The following is a 25,244-nucleotide window of genomic DNA, read 5'->3' on the forward strand; positions in this document are numbered from 1 at the left end:
ACTTTCAATTATAAAACAATGTTAATTGGAAAAATATATAAACTTACAGAAGTATATAGTGAAAGCCACTCTTGCCTAAACTACCACTAAGGGTCTGGGGTCCACTCTTTCACCTTCTTGATCGCTTATGCTATGTATACTAACGCATTTCACTATTACACACTTTTTAACCAAAGCGGGACACCGAATCGGATTGCAGTGTGCTCTTCCCCTCCACATTGCGGGGCCACCTTCCCACATCAACCCCAGCGTTAACAGAGCCACTCAAACTTTAACAGCTGCACGGTATCCCATCACACGCAGCTTTTATTCCATCTGATTTCTATTGTTTCCAGTTTACCATTCCACACACTGCTGCAGTTAACACCCCTGCACATGCATCTTTGCATATTTTGTGCGAGGCTTACTACAAAATTCCTAGGAGAATTTAAATATTTTTGTAAGTTTATGTTTCAAAAGCAGTCAAGAAGAGCTGGTACTGATGGCAGTCAGAGGTCTGGGTCTGAACTCTAATTCTGCCACTTTCTACTAGGTAGTTATGGATCTCCCATCTGTAGAAAATCAAACATAGGCAAAGTACTTGGCACGGAGCCAGGCACACCACTATTAAGCTGCTGGAAACTATTTCGATGCCACCTTTAAACAGCCACAGAAAGACATCCATATATTTAAATGTCTGTGAACTTGTAGGCCAATAGCCCTTGTCTCACAAATTGTTTAGTTATTGCACATTGGTAATGTCTTAACAAGTGTGAATTCTAATCCCAGGTTCCAGGTATGACTCCAGGTCTAAAGTCAATTAATGAAAAGGCTAAGAACAAGCTGAACCCTGCAACGTACTGTTCGGCGTTTCCACTCTCAGGGCCAACCCAGCTGCACACCGTGCCTTTTTCTTCTGTTCCTGGTGCGGGTTTTGCTGCAAAACTTCACTCAGAAGCAAGCGCACTAAGAAAGACCAAGTGCTTTCAAATCCTCTTCCTTCAGGAAAGGTGTCTGTCACACCACTCCTTCCAGAGGGGATTCTCCTCAATCTAGCCATTTAGTTAGGGACAGGGATGAGTGATGCTTTAAAATCACACTAAAGCAGTTCTCACCATTCTGAGGTGAAACTGACGATACCCACCTCACGGGGAAAATGGGGCTTTGAGAGCACCCTACGGCACAGGTGCCTATCTCAGCCTCCAGATCTCTTTAAAATTAGAACACCCAAACTGAGTCCTCCCTGTCACATTTTTCAGTTGTTGACTGTGGCCCTCCTGATGACCTACCCAATGGCCAAGTGGAGTACATCACGGGTCCTGAAGTGACCACATACGAAGCTGTGATTCAATACCGCTGTAATGAGACCTTCTACACAATGAGAACAGATGACGGTACGCAAATCGTTCAAAGCTGGGCCAAGTGATATCTGGAACCTAAGTCCTCATGATCTGACAATGAACTTTAACCAACATTTTTGGCTAAAGCTAGACAAAAGATTAAAAGGCACTTCTCCCACCAGCTAAGTGAAATATTATAGCTGAAGTGACTTTAATGTCAATTTGCACGAATCTGAAAACAGATCTTATCTAGTAAATGACTACTACAAACACACAATATATTCCAAATGGTTTAATTTAACAAGCCAAAAACCTTATCATTAAGCACTTGAGATCTTGATACATATTCAAGTTACGCATCTAAAAGGTTTCCACTTTGCAGGCAAACATGGTAATGCAGAGACCTCCTATTTATGAAATCATGTAAAATGGTTATTCAGACACCTCTATTTCCCACTGATGCTCAAGAATCAACATTTTTCAAGGGGGTATTCAAGCAAATGACAACCACCTTACACATGTAGTTAAACATTTTTGCTTTTCCAATGATCTGCAGGTAAATATGTGTGTGAGGCTGATGGATTCTGGACGAGCTCCAAAGGAGAAAAATCACTCCCAGTCTGTGAGCCTGGTAATGGATACATTTATACAAGAGATTCGTAATTGATGGAAAGTAGAAGTGGGTATCCATACGACAAGCAGAGCTTTCGCTGTGGCAGGCAGAAATGGAACTCTGGCTCTGGGCTCCGAGGCCGAGCTATTGTTTCCAAACAGCCCACCCTCATTACCCCCTTCCATGTGGAGAGGTTGGGAGGTGCTGGCTCATTTGATTATTTTGGCCTTACAACTAGGCAAGCATAAAAAATTAAATGATTTTTTAAATTACCTTGAACCATTCATTTATAAACATGAGCAGTTCTATTGAGTTACTTTTCTTCTCTGTAAAAATGCTATTAAAATCCAAAGCTAATAACTTCATTATTTCCCTAAGCAATTGTTTTCAATGACATCAAACATTAATGCAATTTGCCTTTTAATAGTACTTAAACAAAAAATTTTTTTAACCAGAATTGGCTTTGAAGATAGTAGAATATACATTTTAAAAAATCAGAAGGGTAATGATTATGTTCATTATTCCTGTGTTATTTGGCTTAGTTTTTTTTTTAAACCTATCTTAGCTTACACGTTTTTAAGTTTGAATCCGAGTATTCTGCCACTACAGGAAACATTTGCTACATCAATAAGTGTATTTCGTTAGTAATGTAATAGTAAAACTTGGTATCTGGAAGAATCAACTAGACCAAAAATAATTTCTGAACCTGAAGGTTCTTGGCGAATTTAATTTTTAAAATGTTTATATGTTCAAAGGCCAAACAATCTTGCAAATCCTGATAGTGAACTTAGTTCCTGCTTTTCCCAGAACTACATGGTAAACACGCCATTTTACAAGTAGGAAAACAGAAGCAACAAAAAGGTTCTTCTTTTGCTTCCTATGCACATCGCCCAGCGCATCAGCTCAGACAATTCCTGGTTGCCTAAGTAATTTCCCCAATTGGATAGACCATTAAAAAAAAAAAAAAGTTTCTAAAAGATAATTTTCACTCACCTCATTTTCTGAGGAGCTAAAAATTACCAATCAGGTCTTTGAACTGTGCCGTTTTTAGATAGCCTCACTTGCCTGTATAGGTAGATACCCAACTCATATGATGTAATTTTTGGTTGACATTAAATATATACAACTCCAAAGCGGAAATAATTGGCGAAAACCACCACTGGGTTCTTATGAAGGCTCTCTGTGTCTGCTTTTCTCCAGTTTGTGGACTCTCAACCCGTAAGACAGAAGGTCGTATATACGGAGGACAAAACGCAAAGCTCGGTGATTTTCCTTGGCAAGTCCTGTTACTACCAGGTGACACTACAGCAGCAGGTGCGCTTTTACACGACGGCTGGATCCTGACAGCTGCTCACGCTATATATGGGCAAAAAGATGCCTCCTCCCTAGACATCAGAATGGGTTTCCTGAAGAGGCTGTCACCTCACTATACGCAAGCCTGGGCAGAGGCCATTTTTATACATGAAGATTACACCCATGACGCTGGTTTTGATAACGACATAGCATTGATTAAACTGAAGAACAGAGTTGCAATCAATAGCAACGTCATGCCTATTTGCTTGCCAAGAAAAGAAGCTGAATCCTTCATGAGGACAAATGACATCGGAACTGCATCCGGATGGGGATTAACCCAAAGGGGTTTTCTTGCCAGAAGTCTAATGTTTGTTGACATACCAATTGTTGACCATCAAAAATGTACTGCTGCATATGAAACGAAGCCCTATCAAGGGGGACAAGTAACTGACAACATGATTTGCGCTGGGCTAGAAAGTGGGGGCAAAGACAGCTGTAGAGGTGACAGTGGAGGGGCACTAGTGTTTCTAGATAATGAGACACGAAGGTGGTTTGTGGGAGGAATAGTGTCCTGGGGTTCCATTAATTGTGGGGAAGCACATCAATACGGGGTCTACACAAAAGTCATGAACTATATTCCTTGGATCAAGAAAATAATTAATAATTTTTAATCTGTATATATCCAAAAACAAAAAAAGACCCCAAAAAAAAAAAAAAAAAAAAAAACCTGTAAAAGTAATGTGACCTGAGACACATTAACACTGTAATTTGTCGCTCCATTCAAAAATCAAAACCAAATGACCCATGAGAGCTTGCAAATTTTTCACCCTTTACTCTTTGATTCAACTGGACATAAACCATTACAGTGATAGTCATCTTTGCCAAGGCAACAGAAACTCACTGGTTAAATGTGCATTAAATTATTTACAAAGTCCAGTATCTTTTGGTACTTGGCTTTTTTGTTAGCATTTCTAGAAATAGCCTGTTCACGTTCTTTTGACTTTTTCTACTATTTTTGTACTTCTTATTGATCTTTAAGAGTTTTACATAACACGGCAGTGCTGGTTCAGGAATAACCTTGAATCACAGGTTTTTTTGCAGATGAACTGGAAACATGGAAACATCAATACTTTAGCCCAGGTACTGATTTCCATATTAAAATCCAATACCACAAAACAGTGAGATATAATTTCTCAATCAAGTTGACAAACAAAAAGAACATGGAAAAGCACTATAACACATTGTCAAAGACAACATAAATTTTCTAAAGGACAATTTGGCAATATATTTCAAGCCTTAAAAGCATGCATACTCTGACCTAGTAATTCCAATGCTAAGAATTTAATTTAGTCATGAGGATGATCCCAGCACTTAGACATAACCTCAGTATTTTTCAAATTCAGAAGACGACTGAATCAAATGCAGTATATTTCCATAAGATAAACACATTAAAAATAAACGGTGGTTTTATAGATAAACTTAGTATTTTTTCCTTACAATTAACATGTAATTATGTGGGTACACTTAACCAATGATCGCAGATTATACAACAGCTGAGTATAGAACTCAAAATACACAATTAAGAGATATTCTCCTAATTATCACACACATCTTCTGAATTAAGCAGTGAACCTTCCCTTTTCCTAAGGTCAAAATTTAAGCTCTGTCTTAACCTTAAAAATCTCATTTCATTTTAGCTGGCTAATCTTCCCTAAAATGTTTTAATAGTCAACATCTAACAAAGTTTTTCATTCTAACCAAAGAGTTACCATTATACTTAAAAATTCATTGTGAGTTTTGGCCTAAGTTCTCTTGTGCATATAAAGTGCAACTTCTTTTAAAGACTCACTTTTTAACTTACAGCATCTTTGTCACATATAAAAAGGAAATTGTGTTTTCCAGTAAGACTCCAGACACTAAACTGTGGTGGCAACAAAAATTTTTATTCAACTGGTTCAAAAATTTTTTAGAATGAATGCATTTAGATGACCAAATAGACTTTAAAAACAAATCTTTGCCAAAGAGTTTACTTCTAAACTTCAAAAAATATTTTTAGGGTAGAATTAAATACCCATAGCTATATAGTACCACAAACATGTTAACAGAAGGCTACAACACTGAAAGCCTTCTAAGACCAGTAACTAGATTTACACAAGTGTAAATAAGGGATTAAAACCATGCCATTGACAAATTAACTTACCCCTGGGCTCCTTGAAGGCTTGTCAGTTTAGTCTTTGGAGGTCCCCGAATACCATTTTAAGTGTTACCATGTTACTGCTGCTGAGTAATAGTGCAAATGCTAAAATGCAAAATTCAGATGGTACAGGGTTTGGAAATCATGCAATTTAGATGCAGAAAAAAAAAAATTAAAACAATGCAAGATCCTTTTACAGAGGAAACTGAATAATGAAACGTGGCGATCACAAATCTAAAAGAGGACTTCACTTACAACAGTTTAAAACGTGTAACTTGCAAAAAACCTATTTATCATAATTAATTAGATAAGGGCATTACGTAAACTATCAAACACAAAAACTGTTACATTCTTCCATTAGAAAACGAGCTCCACTCTCATAGTAGTTACATAAAAAGTACAATAATCAATATATTATTGCTTTTACATACTTAACAATGGCGAGAATCTAATCTGAGTTTTGTAAACGATTTTATTCAACATGACTGTATTTCCCCCACCTTTGGAAGACAAAGCCCATTTCACTTAACACTTCCACAGACAGACAACCCACCCTGCTAGTTCTCAAAGCTATGGAGCTTCTTAATGGATTTCGAGCACAAGATAATTTGTGGTTTCTTCCACTTTATCCCTATTGCAATTAATTCCACTTTTCAAATCCCAAACTAGAAAGGCGCTGATATCCCCTTCTTTTCAACTGATATGCTTTGCTACAAAGCATTTAAAAATAATTAACACTGGTTTGCCCACTCCCCCAAAGAAGAATCCTTTTAGAAGGCATGATTTCCCAATGGAGATTTATACAAGCCATGTAAATAAAACATCACCCAAATGCACAGAGGCACTAAGAAAAAGCTAGAGGGTACTGCTTACCATTTTAGGTGCGGTCACCCAGACTTATTAAAAACTAGATTTAAAAAGAAAAAAAAAAAAACTTTTCACTTTGGACAATGCAAGAACAGATAGCAATTAAGTCTGGGTATCAGGTGTCAATGCATGACAGGTGATGAATCCATTTGACTTGAGACAACTTTTCAAATAAGTTTATTTGAAGCAAAATAAACTATTGCCAAGAAACTTTATGAAAGTTCCATCTCAAAAGGGTCAAAAAGGGGAATTAACTGCTATGAATTCTTTGCATTCAGGGCTGCAAAACAAAGACACATATTATTTAAATCAGTTTTATTTAAGAATTTCCAACATTGACAACTCTTATAAAAAGCATCCAAGCACAGGACACAGAACTGCAGCAAACAGCATTCTTATGGGTAGCTAACAGACATTAGAACTTCCACCCTTCTTTGAGACACCCCCAGCTCACTGGTGAACTCTGCTTCCAAGTACTCCTGCAAAGCACACCACAAGCTCAGTCCATGTTCTCAACCCATCAGCTTCAGTTCACATTACCACACTTACAGGTCAGTAACAGAAGAGAACACACACCATACAGCATTCACAGCAGTTGACAAAGGGGTAGGGGAAATACAAGTATCGTTTCACTTAACACATTCAACTAACGTGGGTTATCTAAGAACAAAACTCACTTAAAGTCTTCCAACAGAGGTGGATGTCCTTTGAATGCAAAAAACATTCGTACATTATTTGCTATCATTGCTCTCTGCACACTCTCTCACCAAAGCCACAGGATTGAGAGACACATCGCGCCAAGTTAAAAAATATCCATTATGCACCACCAAGTCTCTGCACGCGCTCTCCTTTTCTCGCTCATACTCGCCTTTCATGCCTCGGCACCACCATCAATCCCACACAAGGTTTCAAAAGTTCAAACAGCCTTCTGGTTCCATATCACAGCCTTGCGTTCATAGCGTTGATACGACTCCATGAAATAAAGAGTAGTGGATAAAAATGGGACACCCACCGTCAAAGACGCAGCCTGTGCAGCGTGATGACAAATTCCTGAATGAGAAAGCATGTAGGCGGAAGGATTCCTATGGCAGAGCATTTACAGCACTCCTTTCAATGAAGTGCTTCTTCCATAAACATTTGAAATGAGATGAACTGCAGAGATTAAATGAAGGCTTCATATTGTACTTTTGTATATGAAGGGAGACAAGTGTTAAAAAACAAACAAAAGAACCAAACACTGTGACACCATGATCTCCAAAACGGAGATTTTTCCTAAGGAAAAAAATCCATACGGTGGGGTTCAAATTAAAACAAGGAGAAAACAATGTAGTTCTAATCAATGGTTTCCATTTTGAACATGCAAAGAATTCACTTGACAAGTCCAGGGATAAAATATTACAGGAGAAACCTTCTGATATCAATTGTAGTGTGTTGGTTTACCAATCAGGCAAACAGCAGTTCACTTTCAAACACTCAATATTTCAACCCTTTATGTAACAAAACTTATAAAATTCCTTTAGCTCTTCTTCTTTTTCTAAAGAAAAATGTCAAAAATACTGCTGAATATACTCCACACTGAACAAACCAATTTTGAAAATTCTTAGTACATATGTATTTTACAATATACTTACCATGAGTTTAGAAAAATTTGAATTCCCACCAGTCTATACAACCATCGCCCACTGTCTACATTCCCCAGCTAGAAGGTTTAGAATCCATGCTTGAGCCAAAGCCTCCATTAAAACCACTGCCTGACCCTGCATTTGATGCTGATCCCCAACCAATTGCTGCACCTGAATTAGAACCACTATAAGAATTATTTCCAGAACCAAAGGCCTGGTTTGGCTCCCTCTGCATGTTGCCTTGGCTTTGGTTATTACCTGATGGGCCTGACTGATTCTGCTGACTGGCTAGCATGCCCATCATACCCCAGCTGCTCTGCAGTGCTGCCTGGGCTGCAGCCATCATTGCTGGATTAATGCTAAAAGCACCAAAGTTCATCCCCCCACCCATATTACTACCTTGATTGTTTCCCAAGCCAGCTCCGCCCCCCCTACTGTTACCAAATCCACCCTGATTCCCAAAGCCACCTGGATTACCACCGAATCTTCCACTTCTTTCTAACTGTCTATTGCTATTGTGCTTAGGTTCAGCATTGGATATATGTACGCTGATTCCTTTAATGATCAAGTCCTCTCCACAAAGAGACTGGGCAACCTACAAGAAAATAAGGGATGTCAATAGGGGCAACTAAACCACTGACTCACACATCAAAGTAGCAATAAAACTTAGTTGTCAAGCCATTAGCTAAACTGGAGGAAAAATAAATAATGAACGCTTATTTAAAACTCATAAAATAGCCTTTAGCTTTAGTAATAGCAGCAGAGGGTTTTCAGTTTACTTTCTAAAGGTATAGAACACTCACTCCCAGTTAAACACCACGTACTGAAAAATACTAAAGCATTTATCACAAATATCTAGGCCCACACACCCCACAGCTTACCAAGTCAGAAATCTTAGCTAAGGATGACAATTAGCTGGATGGGAAAAGTACAAAAAAAAATTACCTAATTAGCTGGGACAAAATTATTAAAGAGGAAAATACCTGATCATCTGCAAATGTAACAAAGGCAAAAGCCCTGAATGGTTTGGGAATGAAGACATCTACCACTTCTCCATACTGGCAGAAGAACTGCTGCAACTCATCAGCAGTCATGTCCTCCGTACAACGCCCAACGAACACCTTTCTGCTTCTCAAAGGTTCATCTGGGCTTTGCTGGTCAAATTAAAAGGAAGGAAAAACATCAGAAATATTTAATGAGCAATGGAAAGGGCATTATGTAACAACACCTTACTGGCCTTTTATATTACGGGAGTCATTAAAAAGTAGGTACGCTGCCTTTTTTTTTTTTTTTGCATCAGCACTTCTCGTTAAGACTTTGACGAAGAACAAAGTTTTAAAGTTTAAAGTTCATAAAAGTATATTTCAATCTAGAAAAGTCAATGACTAAGCAATGCCCTGGCAAAAACGATAATGTTCCAAATAAGCCAGTCTTGCTTGCTTAGAACAAATCAGACCTTTGTAACAAGATTAATGTACTCTGATTATGTTTTAACACGTAACTATGTAAGAAATGGTCAACTTGCTAAAAATAACAAGAGAAAATAATAAAACGAACAGTTTTAGTTTAGTTTAAGGGGGTAATAAACTAAATATTTCAAACAATCATAAAATATTCAGTATGCATTAAGGTCCTAAGGCTTTAAGGAGGCAAAAGATCCAACAGTATTTAATGTTCCACAGTGTCTTCTAAGGAAGTTTGTCAGCAAGTTTCCAAAGCAGAAGAAATAGCAAAGTACCTTAGAATTAGGAAGTTTACAGTCACACCATCGTCCATCTATCATATGTCGCTGTGACATTACTTTCACCTGGGTTTCATATTCCGTAAATCGAACAAAGCCAAAGCCTTTTGAATGACCAGTTTTAATATCTTTCTTGACCTAGGAAAAAATCATTTACATTTACTCACACACACGCCCCCCCCACACATACCAGATGAGAATTCCTTAACAACACAAATGGCATCAATTGGACGCAGCGGCTTGATTCAAACTTAAACCAAGTCGCTATTCAGGTAAAAGCAAGAGGAAGATTAATGTTGAATGTAGATTCCGTTACTAGCAGAACAAAAACTCATCTTCATAATAGAATTTGAACGAAATGTTTTATAATGCAAAGAAAAACTAAATCTAATGTTCACAAATCTTAAATGGACAAGCAGAAAAGGTTTTTAAATCTCCCATCAATATAAGCTAGAAAGAAAAAAAGCTAATGTCACCTCCTTCCCTTAAGTCTTTTTGCAACACGATTTTACAATAGCAAAGGCAAAAATATACGGCACATGCACAAAGGAAAACAGTGTAAGCCAAATTTCTTTTCAGCATCCGCTAATCCCTTCTCGGCCTTTTGGCTAAGATCAAGTGTAGCATCCCCTATGTATATATATAACAAATATTAAATACTTTCTGAACACGAAGAACAGTGTCACTAGAACAGGAATTCTGGATGCTCGTTTATAAGAAATAAACTCTGTTAAATGAAATCGAAGTTTACCTGAACCATAAGAACTTCTCCAAAGGTACTAAAATATTCTTTTAGATCTTGTTCAGTTGTTTTCCATGGGAGACCCAACACTATTAAATCAGATGTTTTCTGGACTGCTCTTTTCACTTTCACTGCTGATGAAGCATCTGTCTCATCCATTTTTCTTTTGTTATCTAAACAAAATGAGCAGAAACCTTTTAGAATTCTTCATTTAATACTACTTAAAACACACCGCCTCCTACATCTAAAAATGAAAAGCAAAAAGACTCTAAGAACAGTAAGACCCTGAAAACTCTTGGCAGAGTGATGTTAACTCTCAAGGACAGACTAAGGGATTGACGAAGTGGCTAAGGTGTTTTTCTGGTGCAAACCAGGGACTCTCACCTCTGGTTTCCTAATATCTAAAGATTATACTCGTACATTCTCCCCTCTCAAAAGGTGTATCAAAAGAAAAACTCCGCTTTGACTTTAAAATACATTATGGAGGGGGAAAAAAGGTTACAAAAATAGTGTGATTACTATCCTTTTGCCTATTAAATGTATTTGCTCATAACTTAAAGGCTATATGACAAAAATATCAGCAACTTTCTTTTTAGCTGTGGATTTGTGATTTTAATTTTATTTTTCTTTTCCAAACTTTCAACAACTCACATTAATTTAGTAATAAAAATCTTAGTTCATTTTTAAAAAATCAGTACTTGGAAGGATGAAGTAGCTAAATGACATTTTTAAAAACAGATTTTATTCTTTAGAGTGGTTTTAGGTTCACAGCAAAATTGAAAGGCAGGTAGAGAGTCCCTATACACCTCCTTCCTCCACATATGCAGTTTCCCCATCATCAAAATCCCCATCATGGTGATACATTGATCACAACTGATGAACCTACACTGATACATCATTATCTAAACAACATGGCAACATCCGTTCAGCTATTTTAACAGTTTTTCTCTTAAAAAATAATCTGTAATTTCCAGTTTTCACTAACTTAAACTACCGGTCTTCCAAACTAGTCTAATAGTAACATTTAAAAAAACACCTGGGTTACAGATGTTTCATCATGAAAACAGGCCACAATCTCCGACGACACTTTAGCGTTATTGCAAAAACAAGTGGGAACAAACCTTTGGGATAGTTGACAACATATACCAGATTTCCCCAGCCAGCATCCGGGGCGTGCAGAATTCCTTCCACCAGCCGGACACCTCTCATACACTGAGACACTGGATTCCTGTAGCGCAGCCCACAGGCCCCTGGAAACTGAGCTGTAACTGTGGAAAGCAGTACTGTCCCATCGTCTTCTGATGGTATTTCGATGGGTTCGTCATTCTCGTCTTCAGTTACCCGAATATATTCAGACATCTTTTATTTTTCTTAAATGGAAAAGAGACATGAATGACCAACGCTCGTATCAAAGGAATTGTTTCCTTATAATCAGCTGATTAATACCACTACCCTGCCAGTGTTCTATGACTTCTAGAAAAATTCTGCCTGTTTGGATTCTTATACATATCAGCTACCCCTGAAAAAGGAGGCGGCAAAGATAGTGATTCCCAGCAAAATGTGATGCCTTGCCAATTCAATCAATAAACATTTGCTGAGTGCCTACTATATGCATCTGGTGCTGCAACTGTTAACTGGGAAACCAATTAATCCGGGGTGGCATGCTGGTTACAAGGGGCTGGGAGAGAGGAGGAGGTAAGCAAGAGAGACAGCAAACAAGTAATTATCTTATCACAACCGTGATATATACACTAGAAAGTAAAAAATCCTGAGGGCCCGGGAGAACCTAAGCAGGTTGAGACGTCTGTGTGGTGAAAGCGGTGTCAAAGTGGTTTCCCTAAACACCGATGCAGACAATTTTGAGGACTGAATAGGAGCAGCGACCCAGGTCACAGACCACGAAAAAAGTTCCTGTTTCTCATGTGGGGGCTTCCGGGGGCTCTCCAAACTTGAGCCTCAAGGACAGCGGCGACAGGTCCTTCGCGACGCGGGCCGCCATCTCCCATAAGCCAATGCGTGACGACCGAGGGAGGAGTTTTTAAGCGCAGCTCGGGGTGGGGCCGCAGGGGCACTAGGCCTAGGCTGACAGCGTCCCCCACAGTGCAAAGTACCGAAAGCACAAAGCATGGCCCAGGCCGGACGCCAGGCCAAACCTCCGCCTCAGTATGCACGACACCGCGGGCCCGGCGTCCCTGCTTCGGCGCCGCCTGCCACCCCGCGCCAGGCCCCAACGATGCTCCCCCGCGAGCCCGCTCGGGCGGGACGAAGCAGGCCGGGTCCCACGGTCCCCTTCCTGGGGAGGGAGCCGAGGCCGCTGCGTACGCCTGAGGCCGCCCACTGCCGGAGCCGAGGCACACAGGGCGTCCCCAGGGAGAAGCGTCCGCGACTCACCCGCTAGGCTGCTGCTAGGAAGCCCGACACGGAGACTCGAGCAGCCAGGGATCCAGGAGCAGCCCAGCTACCGCTTCGCTCCCACAAAATGGCGCTAGGGCCGCCTCCTCCCCTCGCCGGCCGTCGTCCTCTCCCACCGGCTCCCAGTCGGCAGGGGGAGGGCGCCGCACGGAGACACATCAGCTCTCTCCCCAGAGGCTTAGCACTCCCTCTTCGTAGCCTGAGCACACGGGGAGGATTTAAAGGCTAAAATAAGACCAGCACCTTAGCCTGAAAAGCTAAAAGTAGGGAACATTTGGATGCGCGAGCGTTTAACTCCCCCCACGTAGCGTAACAGATGGTTCCGTCCAACCAACCGCCGGCCCGGGGTCTCGGCCGGAGCTCGCGCACTTTTAAAGTGCGCGAGATGAGCGCAGGGGCTGGATCTAAGAAAGGTGGGATGGGGACCGGTGGGGTTGGGCGGGGCCGGAGGGGGCGGGACGCGGGGGAGTCCCGGGCGCTCCAGATCTTCCCGCATCTTGGGAGGTCAAGGGAGGCCAGGGCCCTTTGTCTAAAAAGCCAGCTGGGTGCGTCCTCTACTCCCCCCAGCCATGCTCCACACCTGGAAAGAATAACTTTGTTTTAAATAATAGCGCCTACCATGTACCAGGTGCATTCTAAGCACTGTACTCATATTTAATTGCCCCAACAGTCTTGTGTGGCAGGTACTACTGAGAGCATCCATCCGCACTACAGATGAGGAGACAGTCACAGAGAGGTTAAGTGTCTCGCATAATGTCACCCAGGTCGTAAGTGGTGGACCTGAGATTGGAACCTAACCCTAAAGCTAACATAGTCCAGCTCCAGGTCTCTAATAATAACAACAACAGCAACAGCAACAACAATAATAATAATAGCAACAACAAGAATAACAACAACAACAACAACAATAATAATAGTGTCCTTCATCTGTGTTAAGACACATCTCTTGTTTCACATTTCTAAAATCAACATGAGATCTCAGTTCCAGATCCACTGATGATGTGTCCTGGTTTAACTGGCAGCAATTTTAATTTCGTAGTATATTGGTGTATCAGCTTCAATGAAATGCATTAATACCCAAGTGCTCTATATTTATGCATTAATTCACTTAATCCTCACGACAACCCTATAAGGTAGGTGCCATCGTTTCATCATTCCTGTTTTATAAATGAGGAAACTGAGGCACAGAGATTAAGTAACCCTGCCCAAATCACAGGGCTAGGGAATGGTGGAGCTGGGATTTGAACCCAGCCATCTGGCTCTGTAGTAAATATCTCCTGCTTCTTATAGCCTCCTAGGGAATCAGTATTAAGTCCTGTAAGTCCATCTCTGATGTCTGCTGTTCATGTTAACAAGATTATGCCTGAACCAATTTGGAGAGAGAGGGAGGAGGGAGTGGAGGCAGATGGAATGAATGACCCTTACCCTCAGGGGTAGCCCTGCATACAGGGGACCAGGCTGGACAGATAGCCCCTGATGGTCACTCACGTTTCAAAACACTGGATGAAGCAGGGAGGTCTGTGTCATCTCATCCACCCAGTCATTTTGGGGGTGAAGTCATTTTTATTATCTCCATTTTGCAGAAGAAGAAACCGAGGCTTGGAGTCTGTGTGACTTGCCTGAGGTCACACACTTGCCCAAGAATGTCACCTAACCCATAAACTGCTCTTCCAGGTTTTTCAGACCCTGAAGCTCTGCTTCCCTGGGCCACACTCTGCGACAAGATTGAGTGAGACTGAGGCATTTAGTGTAGGCAGCTCTATGGGACCTTAGATGCCTGCTGCAAGTGGGCAGAGATGAGTATGCAGAAACTGGAGAAAGGTCACACAGGGACAAACCCACAAAGGCTGTCCCTTCCCCCCAGAAGTTTGCAGGGGAGTTGGGAAGATCAACAAACATAGTCTTGATGATGGTAAATTACTCCTTCAGGAAGAGAATCAATAAAGCTAGGAGGCTGGACAAGAATTCCCCCACTTTTAGCTGAGTATATCTCTGGAGTTCGGCTTTACAGTGCTGATTGTCAAAATTCTACTCATTTGAAGTGTGTTTTGTAAGTTCCCTTGGTTTGTTTGCTTGTTTGTTCATATTCCTTACATATTAAGCCCGAAGGTTATTAGAGGGCCAAAAAATATATCTGTTCTCGTCCATCTCCTCTCTTCTGAGGATTTATTAAATGCTTTCTGAAGATAATGGATCAGAAAGGATTTACTGAGCTCTTACGCCATATCCAGCTCTGTGCTAAAGCTATAGTGTAAAGACAGACGAGGATATCGAGAGCCAGCCACAACCTGCTTGGAGGAGTCTGTATCCAGGTGGGAGCGGGAACAGAGAACAATTAGAAAACAGTCCCAGGAGGCATAAAGCACGTGGGTGCCAGTGCTGGGCAGATGCTGAGGGACTGAGGGGTTCCCCAACAGCTCTCTGAGGGAGGGGGCTGGCTTCCAGAATAAAGATGAAGATTCTCAACTGGAAAGAAAAGGTACTGGACAGAGAACCAGAGCATCTGCAAACGGGTCCCTGTTTGCAACGCGGTCACTTGGACATACCTCCTCAACTTCTGGCACCTCCCTTGGATCCCAGCTCTGCCAGCTCCATAAAGTGAACAAGCACTCGTGAAAACAGAAATACCGAGGCAATAAAGATATTTAAATAAAAGTCACTTTATTTTATCAAGATTTAATTTTCTCTTAATCCCTGTTTTTAGGTCCTACCAAAATTAGGAGCTGCCTCCCCAGCTGGTCTAGGTCTAATTTAGATTTTTCTAAAATTTTTTTTCTCTGAATAATTTATAATTTATGATAGAATTGCACAGACAGTAGAAAGAACTCCCGTGTACTTTTTATTCAGATTCATCAACTGATAACATTTTGTCATATTTGCTTTACCACTCTCAGTCTCTTATTATTATTATTATTTTATAGACACATCAAATAATAATAATATATATATCACAGTACCATACTATTATCAAATTTGGGAATTTAAACATTGATATAATGCAGTTTATAAATGTTCAGCAAGAATACCACAGAAGAAATGTCATGTCCTGCCTGCGTCACACATCAGGGATGTGGGATGTCTGTCGACCCCATTGCTGATGATATCAGCCTTTATCTCCTAGTTGAGGTAGGGGATCTGCTGCTATTCACTCCTGTAAATTACCATTTCCCCTTTTTGGAACTAATGAATAATCTACTAATAGATACACTGAGACGATCTCAAATCTTCTGTTTGTCTTTGCATTTTCACCCAGTGGTTTTGATGACCCTGACCTAATTAGTTATTTCTAGAATGGTTACAAAATGGAGATTTCTCGTTCTATTATTTCTTCAACAATTAATTTTTAAACTTTATTTTGAAAAATTTCAAACTATGGGAAAATTGAACAGCAGTGTAATGAACATCAACAGAGCCATTACCTAGATGCAGCAATTGTTACTATCTTGCCATATTTGTTTTTTATATCTATCTCTTACAGTTATCTCAACTTTTTGCTGGGTCCTTTCAGAGTAAGTTACAATTGTCCCAACACTTCACCCCTAAATGCTTCATCCTGCATCACCTAAGAACATTCTCCTAGGACATTCTCCTACAAAACCATAATACCATTATCACACCCAAGAAAATTAACAATTATTTCCTAATATCACCTAATATTCAGTCCATATTCAAATTTCCACAGTTGTTCCCCAAAATGTCTTCACAGCTGTTTTCTTGAACTAAGATCCAATTAACTTTCACGTATTGCATTTGGTTATTATATATTTTTAAATCTAAAATAATCTCCCCATCCAAGATACTTGCTTTTTAAAGAAATTGGGCCAGATAGTTTGTAGAGTGTTATATATTCTGGATTTATCTAACTGGCTACTTCTGGCATCACTTAGCTCCCTCCTCTCTTGCCTATTTTTCCTGCATATGGTCACATTCAGGTTAGACATAATGGCCAGAACACTTTGTAGGTGAAGCCACATATGTCCCATTGCACCCCATAAGGAACACACAATGCCTGGCTGTCTCATTTTCAGTGATGCTAAATTTGATCTCTTGGTTAAGTTCATGGCCACCAGATCCCTTCACAGAAAAAGTGTATTTTCCCTCTTTGCAATTTGCAAGTAATCCCTGGATGAGGCTTTGGTAAAGGCAAATACCCGTTTCCCTATAACACTTCACTTAATGGTTTTAGTATTCACCGATGATCCTTGCCTCATGCCTTGGGGGTTGCAAAATAGCAAATTTTAAAATACTATCATTCCTTCTACATGCTTTTGTAAGGAGGAACTTTCTTTCATGAACTGGGATTGAACTCCATCCAGTTTCCCCTACAAGCTTAACTTTTTATCCATTTTCGGAATAGGTTGACATAATAGTCTCTTCCAATGGTAACAAATTTATTTTACTTTTGAATAATCACTATGAGCTCTTGGATTTTATGTATTCAATGTTTTGCAATAGGTTATAGTCATTAGTGTTTTTAATGATCAAACTGTCCTAACTACAGCTTGGAGAAACCCTTGAAACTGGCTTTGGGTCCTTTCAATGTGTCCCCGTTAGTCTTTGAGTATGTTCTTGCTTTCTGGCGCAAGATGTTCCAGGCTCACCTCGAATCAGCCATTCCTCTTCCGAACTGGTTCCTTTCAGTCAAAAAAAAAAAGCATTGAGAAACTAGAATCTGAGCTGGTCGCTACACTGGTTGTCACAAGCATTTTTGAAAGGTAAAAAATATAATACCCAGGCTAGCTATTTTTATTTCATCATGATTTACTTTTCTTCTAATCTAAGTGTCTTATAACCTGCAGAAATTAAGATACACCTCCCCTATTTTTCCTAGGTCTTAGATTTAAAATTTTATTTTTGTAAAAAGCCAATTAGTGCAAAAACACTAATAACAAAAAACTGTAGTCCCTCATTCTCCCAAACCCCTTCTTAATCCTTTTCGAGGTAACCACTCTTTTCGTTGTTTCTTATGGATTCATCTACGTATTTTGAAATCATGTCCTTTCCACAATATTTTGATTTATCTATTTTAGAGATTATCTTTGATTTCTTATTACGATCAGTGAAGGTTTTCAGCTCACGCATACAGAATTTTAGGGTGAAAGTCACTTTCCCCAGCACTTTGAAGTTATGTTTTCACTGCCCTCTAAGCTTCTCATGTTGCTTTTGAGACGTCCACTGCGTTCTTGGTCATTCACGTGATTTGCATGTTCTCTCTGGAATCTTTCCTAATCTCTTTATCCCCTACATTCTGAAGTTCAAGATGACGACTTTGTTTTCCTGAAGATCTTTTTTCGTTATGGTTCTGGGTATATGGTGATCTTTTTATTCTGGATATTCTTGTCCTTCAATTCTGGAAAAGTTTGTTATGTTATTACTCCGACAATTTCTTTCCCACTTTTCTTGGTTTCCTCCTTCAGAAAATCCTACTAGTTCGCTCTCGACCCTTTTGCAATGACCCACCATTTAAAAAAAAATTAGTTTTCTTCTGTTGTGCAAGTTTTCCCTTTTGTTCTATTTTCCGTGAAATTTCTCCAATGGTACCTTCGATCCTATTCGATTTTTATTGTAGCATCTATGTTTTTATTTTCCAAAAGGACTTTCTTATTCTCTGATTTCTTTTTGATCAGAGCAACTGTTCTTTTTTCATGGAGGTTGCACTTTTATTGAAGCCTTTGAGGATATTAATGATAGTTTCCTTGATATTTTTCTCGCACACGAAGTTATGTCTATTTCATCAAAATAATTATTTTATGTTTGTTTGTTTGTTTGTTATGGTCTTTCATGAATCTCGAGCAACAGAATCTTTGCTCAAAGTCCACAGTCCAATGCTCTGGACCTTTTGGAGTATTTCACAGGGAATTGTTGCTCTGACTCCTAGTATTACATCATGTGGGACAGAAATTGGGTCAAGACTAATAACAGATTCATTTAAATGAGCACTTATATGCTAGACTCTGTTTAGAGTAATTTAATTCTTACCTCAACGCTTTGAGACAAGTACTATTATTATCAGCTTTTCCCAGCTGAGGAAACTGAGGCACGGAGAGGCCACGTACCTTGGCCACGGTCACACAGTCAGTACGTGGCCAAGCTGGGGTTCTTGGCTCCCGAGCTTATAGTCTTAATCACTCCTAATCAGTCACCTTATTTGGAACCCTGGGGAGCAAGTTTCTCTCTATTCTTTATAGAAAACAACCGCGACGTATAACATTTATTGACCATTTGCTAAGTGCTGGACACCGTTCCAAGCACTTTGGATTCATTCAATCCTCATAACAGCCCTGTGGAGTGGGTGCTATCCAGTATTTCGTTCCATATGACAAGGAACTTTCGAGAGGCTGAACTGGTCTGAGGGCACCAGATAGTGAGAGCAGCTGCAGGATTTCCAATCCAAGCCCTCTGGCTGCAGAGTCCTCTCTTTTTCTGTTTTTCTTTTCCCTTTTTGGGTTTCGGGAGCTGAGCTGAGTTTATTACCCTCCTCAGTTTACAGGTCCTGATCCTCCTGAGTCTGGGCGGAGTCTCTCTTCCCCATCTACTCCCAGTCTCTACTCCCTCCCATCTCCCTCCGAGCCCCTCGCTTAGGTGTTTCTCTGTCCTTCCAGCTACACGTGTCCTTGGCAAACACGCGCAGTCGTTCTGTGCGTGTACTCAGCCGGACGTTTACGCAGCATCTGTCATCGTGCCAGGTGTCAGTTCCAGACCAGGGTTGGACAAACTTCAGCCCGCACACCAAATCTGGCCCGTTGCCAGATTTTGTACAACTCACAAACTAAAAATGCTTTTTTACACATTTAATTAGTCAAAAAAAATCAGAAGAAGAATATTTGGTGATACGTGAAATTTACAGGACGTTCAAATTTCCGTGTCCATCACAATTGTTAGTGGCGCTCAGCCACGCTCACTTCTGAATTGTCTATGGCTGTTCTCAGGTTGCATCAGCAGATCCTATGGCACGAGGCCTAAAATATTTACTATCCAGCCCTATACAGGAAAAAAAATTGCATTGCTGATCCCTGCTCTAGACGTCGAGAGTACACTAATGAACACATATTTTTAATTTATAAAAAGAGAATGATGGTTTAACTTTGCGGGGGGGGGGGGTTGCATGTAATTTATCACCCAATCTGGAAATTTTGAGAGTGAAAGTGAGGCTATTTATTACCGGGACAACTTGGGGTAAATTAGTCTGTTCCTGGAAAACTAGGATGTATGGTCATCTCTCTTTAACCCTTATCCTGCCGAGGATCACCGGCTTTGTTCATTGTTTTTAGAATGTGTCCAAGGTGTAGGTATACAACTAAACCCGGATCTGCAAACTACAGCCCGAGGGCCAGATCCGGGCCACGGCAGGTTTTGTACAGCCTGTAAGCTAAGGTTTTTAAATGGTTGGGGGGTGGGGGAGGGAATCAAAAGAAGAATAATATTTTGCAATACATAAAAATGACATGAAGTTCAAATTTCAGCTTCCATAAATAGTTTTGTTGGAACAGCCACGCCCATTCATTTGCACACCATCTAAGGCTGCGACAGAGACCCTGTCCTCAAAAAGCCTAAAATGTTTATTATCTGGCCTTTTACAGAAAGGTTTGCCAGCCCTGCTCTGGATGACTGCTTCCGGCTGCTGCAGAGTGTTCTACTGTGTGACTCTCCCACATTGACTTACTTGTTCCCCTGTGAATGTCCCTGGTTTGTCCCCTGGCTTACCCGGGAATCCAGAGGGAAAACTTCTCTGAGATCCATCTAAGTGAGATTGTTTCCTTCTGTCTTGTCACAATTTCCAAGATTTTTCAATTTTTCATTATTTGACATTCCATCAACAGCGCTGAGATGTCCCCTTCTCCCCATACCATTCATAAGTGCATTCATTTATTCAACAAATATTAACTGAGTGCTTCATTCACTAAGTGCTGAGTTATCCTAGGCACTGAGAATCCAGCAAAGGAGCAAAGTCCCTGTCCTTTGGGGGCGTACAGTTCCGGTGCTGCCTTCATGGAGTCCTTACTCGGCACTCAGGGTCAACAGCTGTTGGCGCCCTCACAGCACTTCTATAGTGTAAATAATGTCTCTATTTTCCAGATAAGGGAACCGGCTCAGAAATGCCAGGGCGGGGTGTGAGCTTCACACCAAGCTGCTTGTGGCACCTGGGCTCCTAGCTCCTTCCTCTGCTGCCTCTCTGCACAGTTTTGCCAACATTCCACCTCTCTCATTTCCATCCTTCTAATTTTTTGCCGTTCTGATGAGTGTAAAATGTTCTCTCATGATGTTGTTTTAATTTGCATTTCTCTGGTATCTAGTGAATTTGAATATTTCAAGAATCTGGGCTCTTCACTGTTGATGTGCTTTTCTGAAATCAATCTAGTCTACCTTCTAAACAAGATGGAAAAAAGTTTTAACAAAGAAATTGGCGAACGTTGACATGCTTTCCTCCCTTGTTGCCACTTTGAGGCTTGTGTTCTCGCAAGGGGACACACAGATCTTGGCATGATGTACCTCATGTAGACCACCTGGGGTCAAAGTTCAAGCCACTTGCCAGCCACGTGCCTTCTTACAAATCGCTAACCACTCTGGACCTCTATTTCCTCCTCTGTAAAATGGGAGCAGCACCGGCCCCTGCCACGTAGGCTTGCTAGAGAACTAAAGTGTCTGGCACATAGATGATGCCAGCAAATAGTAGCTACTGTGATTAACCCTGTCAGTGCTCATGAGAAGGGGGAAAAGAATCATTATGTGGTAATGGCAGAGTTTAGCATTTTCCGGAGGGTCTCCCATGACACAGACATAAATAATGCCACTACTTAGCTTTTTCAGAGGGAAATTCTGCTGGAGTAGCGTAATGACAGGGCTCAAAAGTTTACATCAGGAGTAAAGCGCGTGATTGTCCGCATACAGGGTTTGGGCATCATTGCTGTCTTCCAGCCAGTGAAGGTGAGGGTGAGGGTATTCCAGCTGTGTGTTCACAGACTTGGGAATATAACAAAGTGTAAACTCTCCACAGTCCCAGATTTGGTGGTTCAGATGCATTAAAAAGTGTCCAGGGGTACCCGTGGGTCTCACAGTGGTCCTGGGGTCCTCATTAGGGGGTCTGACAGAGGCAGAGTGAAAGCCTGGGCGTGGTGGGTGCTGCCTGGGAGTGGAGAAGGTGCTAGGCCTTCCTCCCACAACCCTGGGCTTCGGTGTGGGGACGTGCAATAGCTTTGTTTCCTTCACAGAGCCCCGGGAGGGCCCACCTGGGAAACCCCAGATGACCATTAAAACCAGATCTAAGTCATTCACATTGAAAAGGAAGTCATACTGTACAGGCAGACTCTGGAGTCTGACTGAGCTGGCTTGACCTCCATCTGGGTGACCTCAAGCAAGTGTCTTAACCTCTCTGAGACCATTTCTGACTATCTCACAGGGCTTCTTCACCTTTGGTGTATTTCATATGGACCCCTCTGGTGGTCACTGAGGCCTACAGACCCCTTCTCAAAATAATACTTTTTAATGTATATAATAAAATACATGGGATTACAAAGAGAACTAATTATATTCAACCCAAGTGTCCATCAGTAGATGAACAAATAAAAAAAAATGTGGCATATACATACAATGGAATATTATCCAGCCTTAAAAAAGGAGATTCTGACACACGCTACAGCATGGATGAACCTTGAGGACATCATGCTAAGTGAAATGAGCCAGTCACAAAAAGATAAATACTGTATGATTCCACTTATATGAGGTCCCCGGAGTAATCAAATTCCTAGATACAGAAATGGTGGATGCCAGGGCGTGGGTGGAGGTGAGATTGCGGAGTTATGGTTTAATGCGGGACAAATTTTCAGTTTTGCAAGATGGAAAGTTCTGGAGATGGACGGTGGTTACACGAATGTACTTTACGCCACTAAACTGTTCACTTAAAATGGTTAAGATCGTAAATTTTGTGTTGTTTATCTTACCCCAAGTGACAATAATAAAAAAGGTGACTTACGGAAAAAAGTTACATCAAAACTCGTTTACCAAAATATTAAGAAAATGTATGATGTAGTAACCGAAGCAGTGCTTTATTAGGAATTAGATGGCAGTAGGTCACTTCACTCCCGAATTCAAAAGCAGTGATGCACATAAAAGAATCTTCAGAGATCTCTGCCTGGTAGTCATTTGGTTAAATATCGGTTTCCTCATCTATAAAGTGGTAATGATGGTGCCAGATCTCACAGAGCTGGGAGAATTGTAAATGCCTTACAAGCTTGACAGTGAAGTTAACATATTTTATTAATCTTTGACCTCTAACTATCAAAGGAAAAGCGTGAGTGGGTCAGTGGTTTCTGCTTTTGAAAAACTGGCTTAGTAGGTAGAAGAGCCTTTAGCTCAAAAAGGATTTCACAATTTCTCATTTGCAATAAACGGTGGGTGTTAATAAATAAAACCACGGTGCAACCACGTCGGGGCTGCGATTCGGCCGATTCCCAGGGCTTCCGATCTATCGAATAAAAGCAATTTTGAAAATGTGATTTTTCCCAAATGAAGAAATGAAATTTGAGCTCAACTGAAAAATGCCAATGAAGCTGCTTTCTCTAAGATTAGCCAAGACAGGTGCCCCTACTGTGTGTAAGGTGTGTGTTGTGTGTAAGGTTGTGTATGTAGGGCACGTTTGTAAGGGTGTTTATAGAGGTGTGTGTAGTAATGTGTAGGAGGAATGAGGTTTAAGTTATCAAAACAGGGAAGAAAACCTGTTTTTCCATTCCCGTTTCCTCTTCTCTTTTTCGGGTTTAAACATGAACTTGGGCGCGGTCCTTGCAGGTTCTCTGAGTTGAGGGAGCTGTGCCCTGGCCTCGGCATTCCTGTGTGAGGCCTTCTGAAGAGGGCCTGGCCTCCAGCCTCCAGACCCCTCGGGCGCCCTCAGCAGTCTCTGTGAGGCTTTAGCCAGCTGTGTGTTCTGCTCTTCTTTGCTTCTGTTGGGCATCACAAGGGCCTTTCATCTCCGTGTGAACAGACCCTGGTGACCACAAGCCTTCATGCGCCATGGGTCCCGGATTCCAACCCCATGTCTTCTCAGGCGGTTCATGATACATCCAGAGCATCATGGGACTAAAGGAAACATTGGTTAACAGAGGGATGAGTTAAAGAGAGAAATAACCCAAAACAGATGGAGCAGTTGATCTACTCCAAGCAGATTCTAAGTGGTTCGTCGTACACTTCTGACTTTTCTGCGTATTTGAAAATGATCATAATGAAATGCTAATCAAGGGGAGAGATATAATTTAAAAAATTGTTGTTATCCCAAGACCCCCAAATTTTGATGTAGCTGGGATCATTTTCTTCCTGCTCAGTTAAAAAAAGAAAAGATTAACAGAATTGATTGGATTCCAAGAATAGAGTGGAAAGGTATATTCCTGACATTTAAATTCTGCCCGTCTTGCTCCCTCCGAGTGGGCAAAGCAAGATGGTGGCTGCTATGCATTGCCTCGTGTCCCTCAAAAAGATAGGTTCAAACTCCTGGTACTTGCGAAGGAGATCTTGTATAAAATAGGGTCTTGGCAGGTGTAATCAAGGTAGAAGGGGGTCATTCTGGATTAGGGTGGGTACTAACCAGATGATTGGTAATCTTATGAGAAGAGGGAAATTTGGACCAGAGGCGCACAAGAAGAACACCATGGGAAGATGGAGGCAGAGACTGGACTGATACATCTACAAGCCAAGGAACGCCAGGGCTGCTGGCAACCACTGGAAACTAGAAGGAAGGAGGCATCGTTCCCTAGGGCCTTCAGAGAGAGCATGGCCTTACTGACACCTCGGTTTGGGCTTCTGGCCTCCAGAACTGTGAGTATCTAGCTCTGTTATTTTGAGTCACCGAGTTTGTAGTGCTTTGTTATGGTAACCTGGGCAACTAACAGAGTGGCTGATTGGGGCTACAGCTGAAACAAGGTGGCCTCGTTCACCTCTGGGGCAGTTCCTGGCACAAAGCAGCTATTCGATAAGTAGTTGGGGCTGACCGACTAGTAATATCAGATACTTTACCTGTGTATGTGTTTATGGTGTGTCGCCCCACTCCCCCCATACTAGAATGTCACCTCCATATGGGGCCAGGAAAGAGAGTTCCTGCTCACTGCCGTGACCCCAGCACTTTGAACAGGGCCCGGCACATGGTGGGTGCTCAGTGAACGTTTGTTGAATGAATGGGCACCATATTTCACAGAACTAAGGGACTTCCTGTTCCTTCTGTCCTGTTCTTTCCTCTTCCTTCATTCACTAAGCGTGAACTACGTGCCCAGCACTCTGCTGCGATTTAGAGGTTCCTTGACTTTCACCGATGGCAGCTCTCCACGGGGGGCAGGGGGAGGCACACATACGGATAAAACAGAATAGTTAGAATCACGTCATATATTTTTTACTTGCAAGGGGTATTAAGAACCATGGGGTCCTCAGGCCTCGTTTTCTCATTCTGCAGGTGTATTAGTC

The 25,244-nt window shown here is 41.3% G+C and overlaps 2 protein-coding genes and 1 pseudogene across 2 annotated transcripts in view; 2 read left to right on the forward strand and 1 right to left on the reverse strand.

Annotated features, from left to right (window-relative positions):
• The window catches only part of MASP2 (mannan binding lectin serine peptidase 2), a 17,940-nt gene extending 14,035 nt beyond the window's left edge, over positions 1-3,905 (forward strand). The window contains exons 9-11 of the mRNA XM_023532659.1: positions 1,239-1,373; positions 1,876-1,950; positions 3,133-3,905. Of these exons, the coding sequence (XP_023388427.1) occupies positions 1,239-1,373; positions 1,876-1,950; positions 3,133-3,896 (974 nt within the window). The 3' untranslated portion in view covers positions 3,897-3,905. The remainder of the gene's footprint in view (positions 1-1,238; positions 1,374-1,875; positions 1,951-3,132) is intronic.
• Positions 3,906-6,584: 2,679 nt separating this feature from the next.
• TARDBP (TAR DNA binding protein) lies at positions 6,585-12,932 on the reverse strand. Its single transcript, XM_011363567.2, has 6 exons — positions 12,783-12,932; positions 11,513-11,761; positions 10,401-10,564; positions 9,647-9,787; positions 8,892-9,062; positions 6,585-8,503 (listed from the first exon to the last, which is right to left on the reverse strand). Exons 2-6 carry the CDS (start codon positions 11,748-11,750, stop codon positions 7,973-7,975), a joined length of 1,245 nt encoding a protein of 414 aa, XP_011361869.1. The 5' UTR covers positions 11,751-11,761; positions 12,783-12,932; the 3' UTR covers positions 6,585-7,972.
• LOC111742147 lies at positions 10,238-10,314 on the forward strand (annotated as a pseudogene).
• Positions 12,933-25,244: the final 12,312 nt, after the last annotated feature.

Source organism: Pteropus vampyrus, unplaced genomic scaffold (assembly GCF_000151845.1).
Source record: "Pteropus vampyrus isolate Shadow unplaced genomic scaffold, Pvam_2.0 Scaffold86, whole genome shotgun sequence".
NCBI classification, from domain to species: Eukaryota; Metazoa; Chordata; class Mammalia; order Chiroptera; family Pteropodidae; genus Pteropus; species Pteropus vampyrus.

What these genes read in the sequence shown, in the direction of transcription:
- TARDBP (XM_011363567.2), bottom strand. Translation starts at nt 11,750, where the DNA reads ATGTCTGAATATATTCGGGTAACTGAAGACGAGAATGACGAACCCATC. An exon ending in GAGAAGTTCTTATGGTTCAG is followed by an intron (nt 9,788 to 10,400) that starts GTAAACTTCGAT and finishes ATTTTTTCCTAG; the next exon opens with GTCAAGAAAGATATTAAAAC. An exon ending in TTACATTTGCAGATGATCAG is followed by an intron (nt 8,504 to 8,891) that starts GTATTTTCCTCT and finishes ATTTTCTTGTAG; the next exon opens with GTTGCCCAGTCTCTTTGTGG.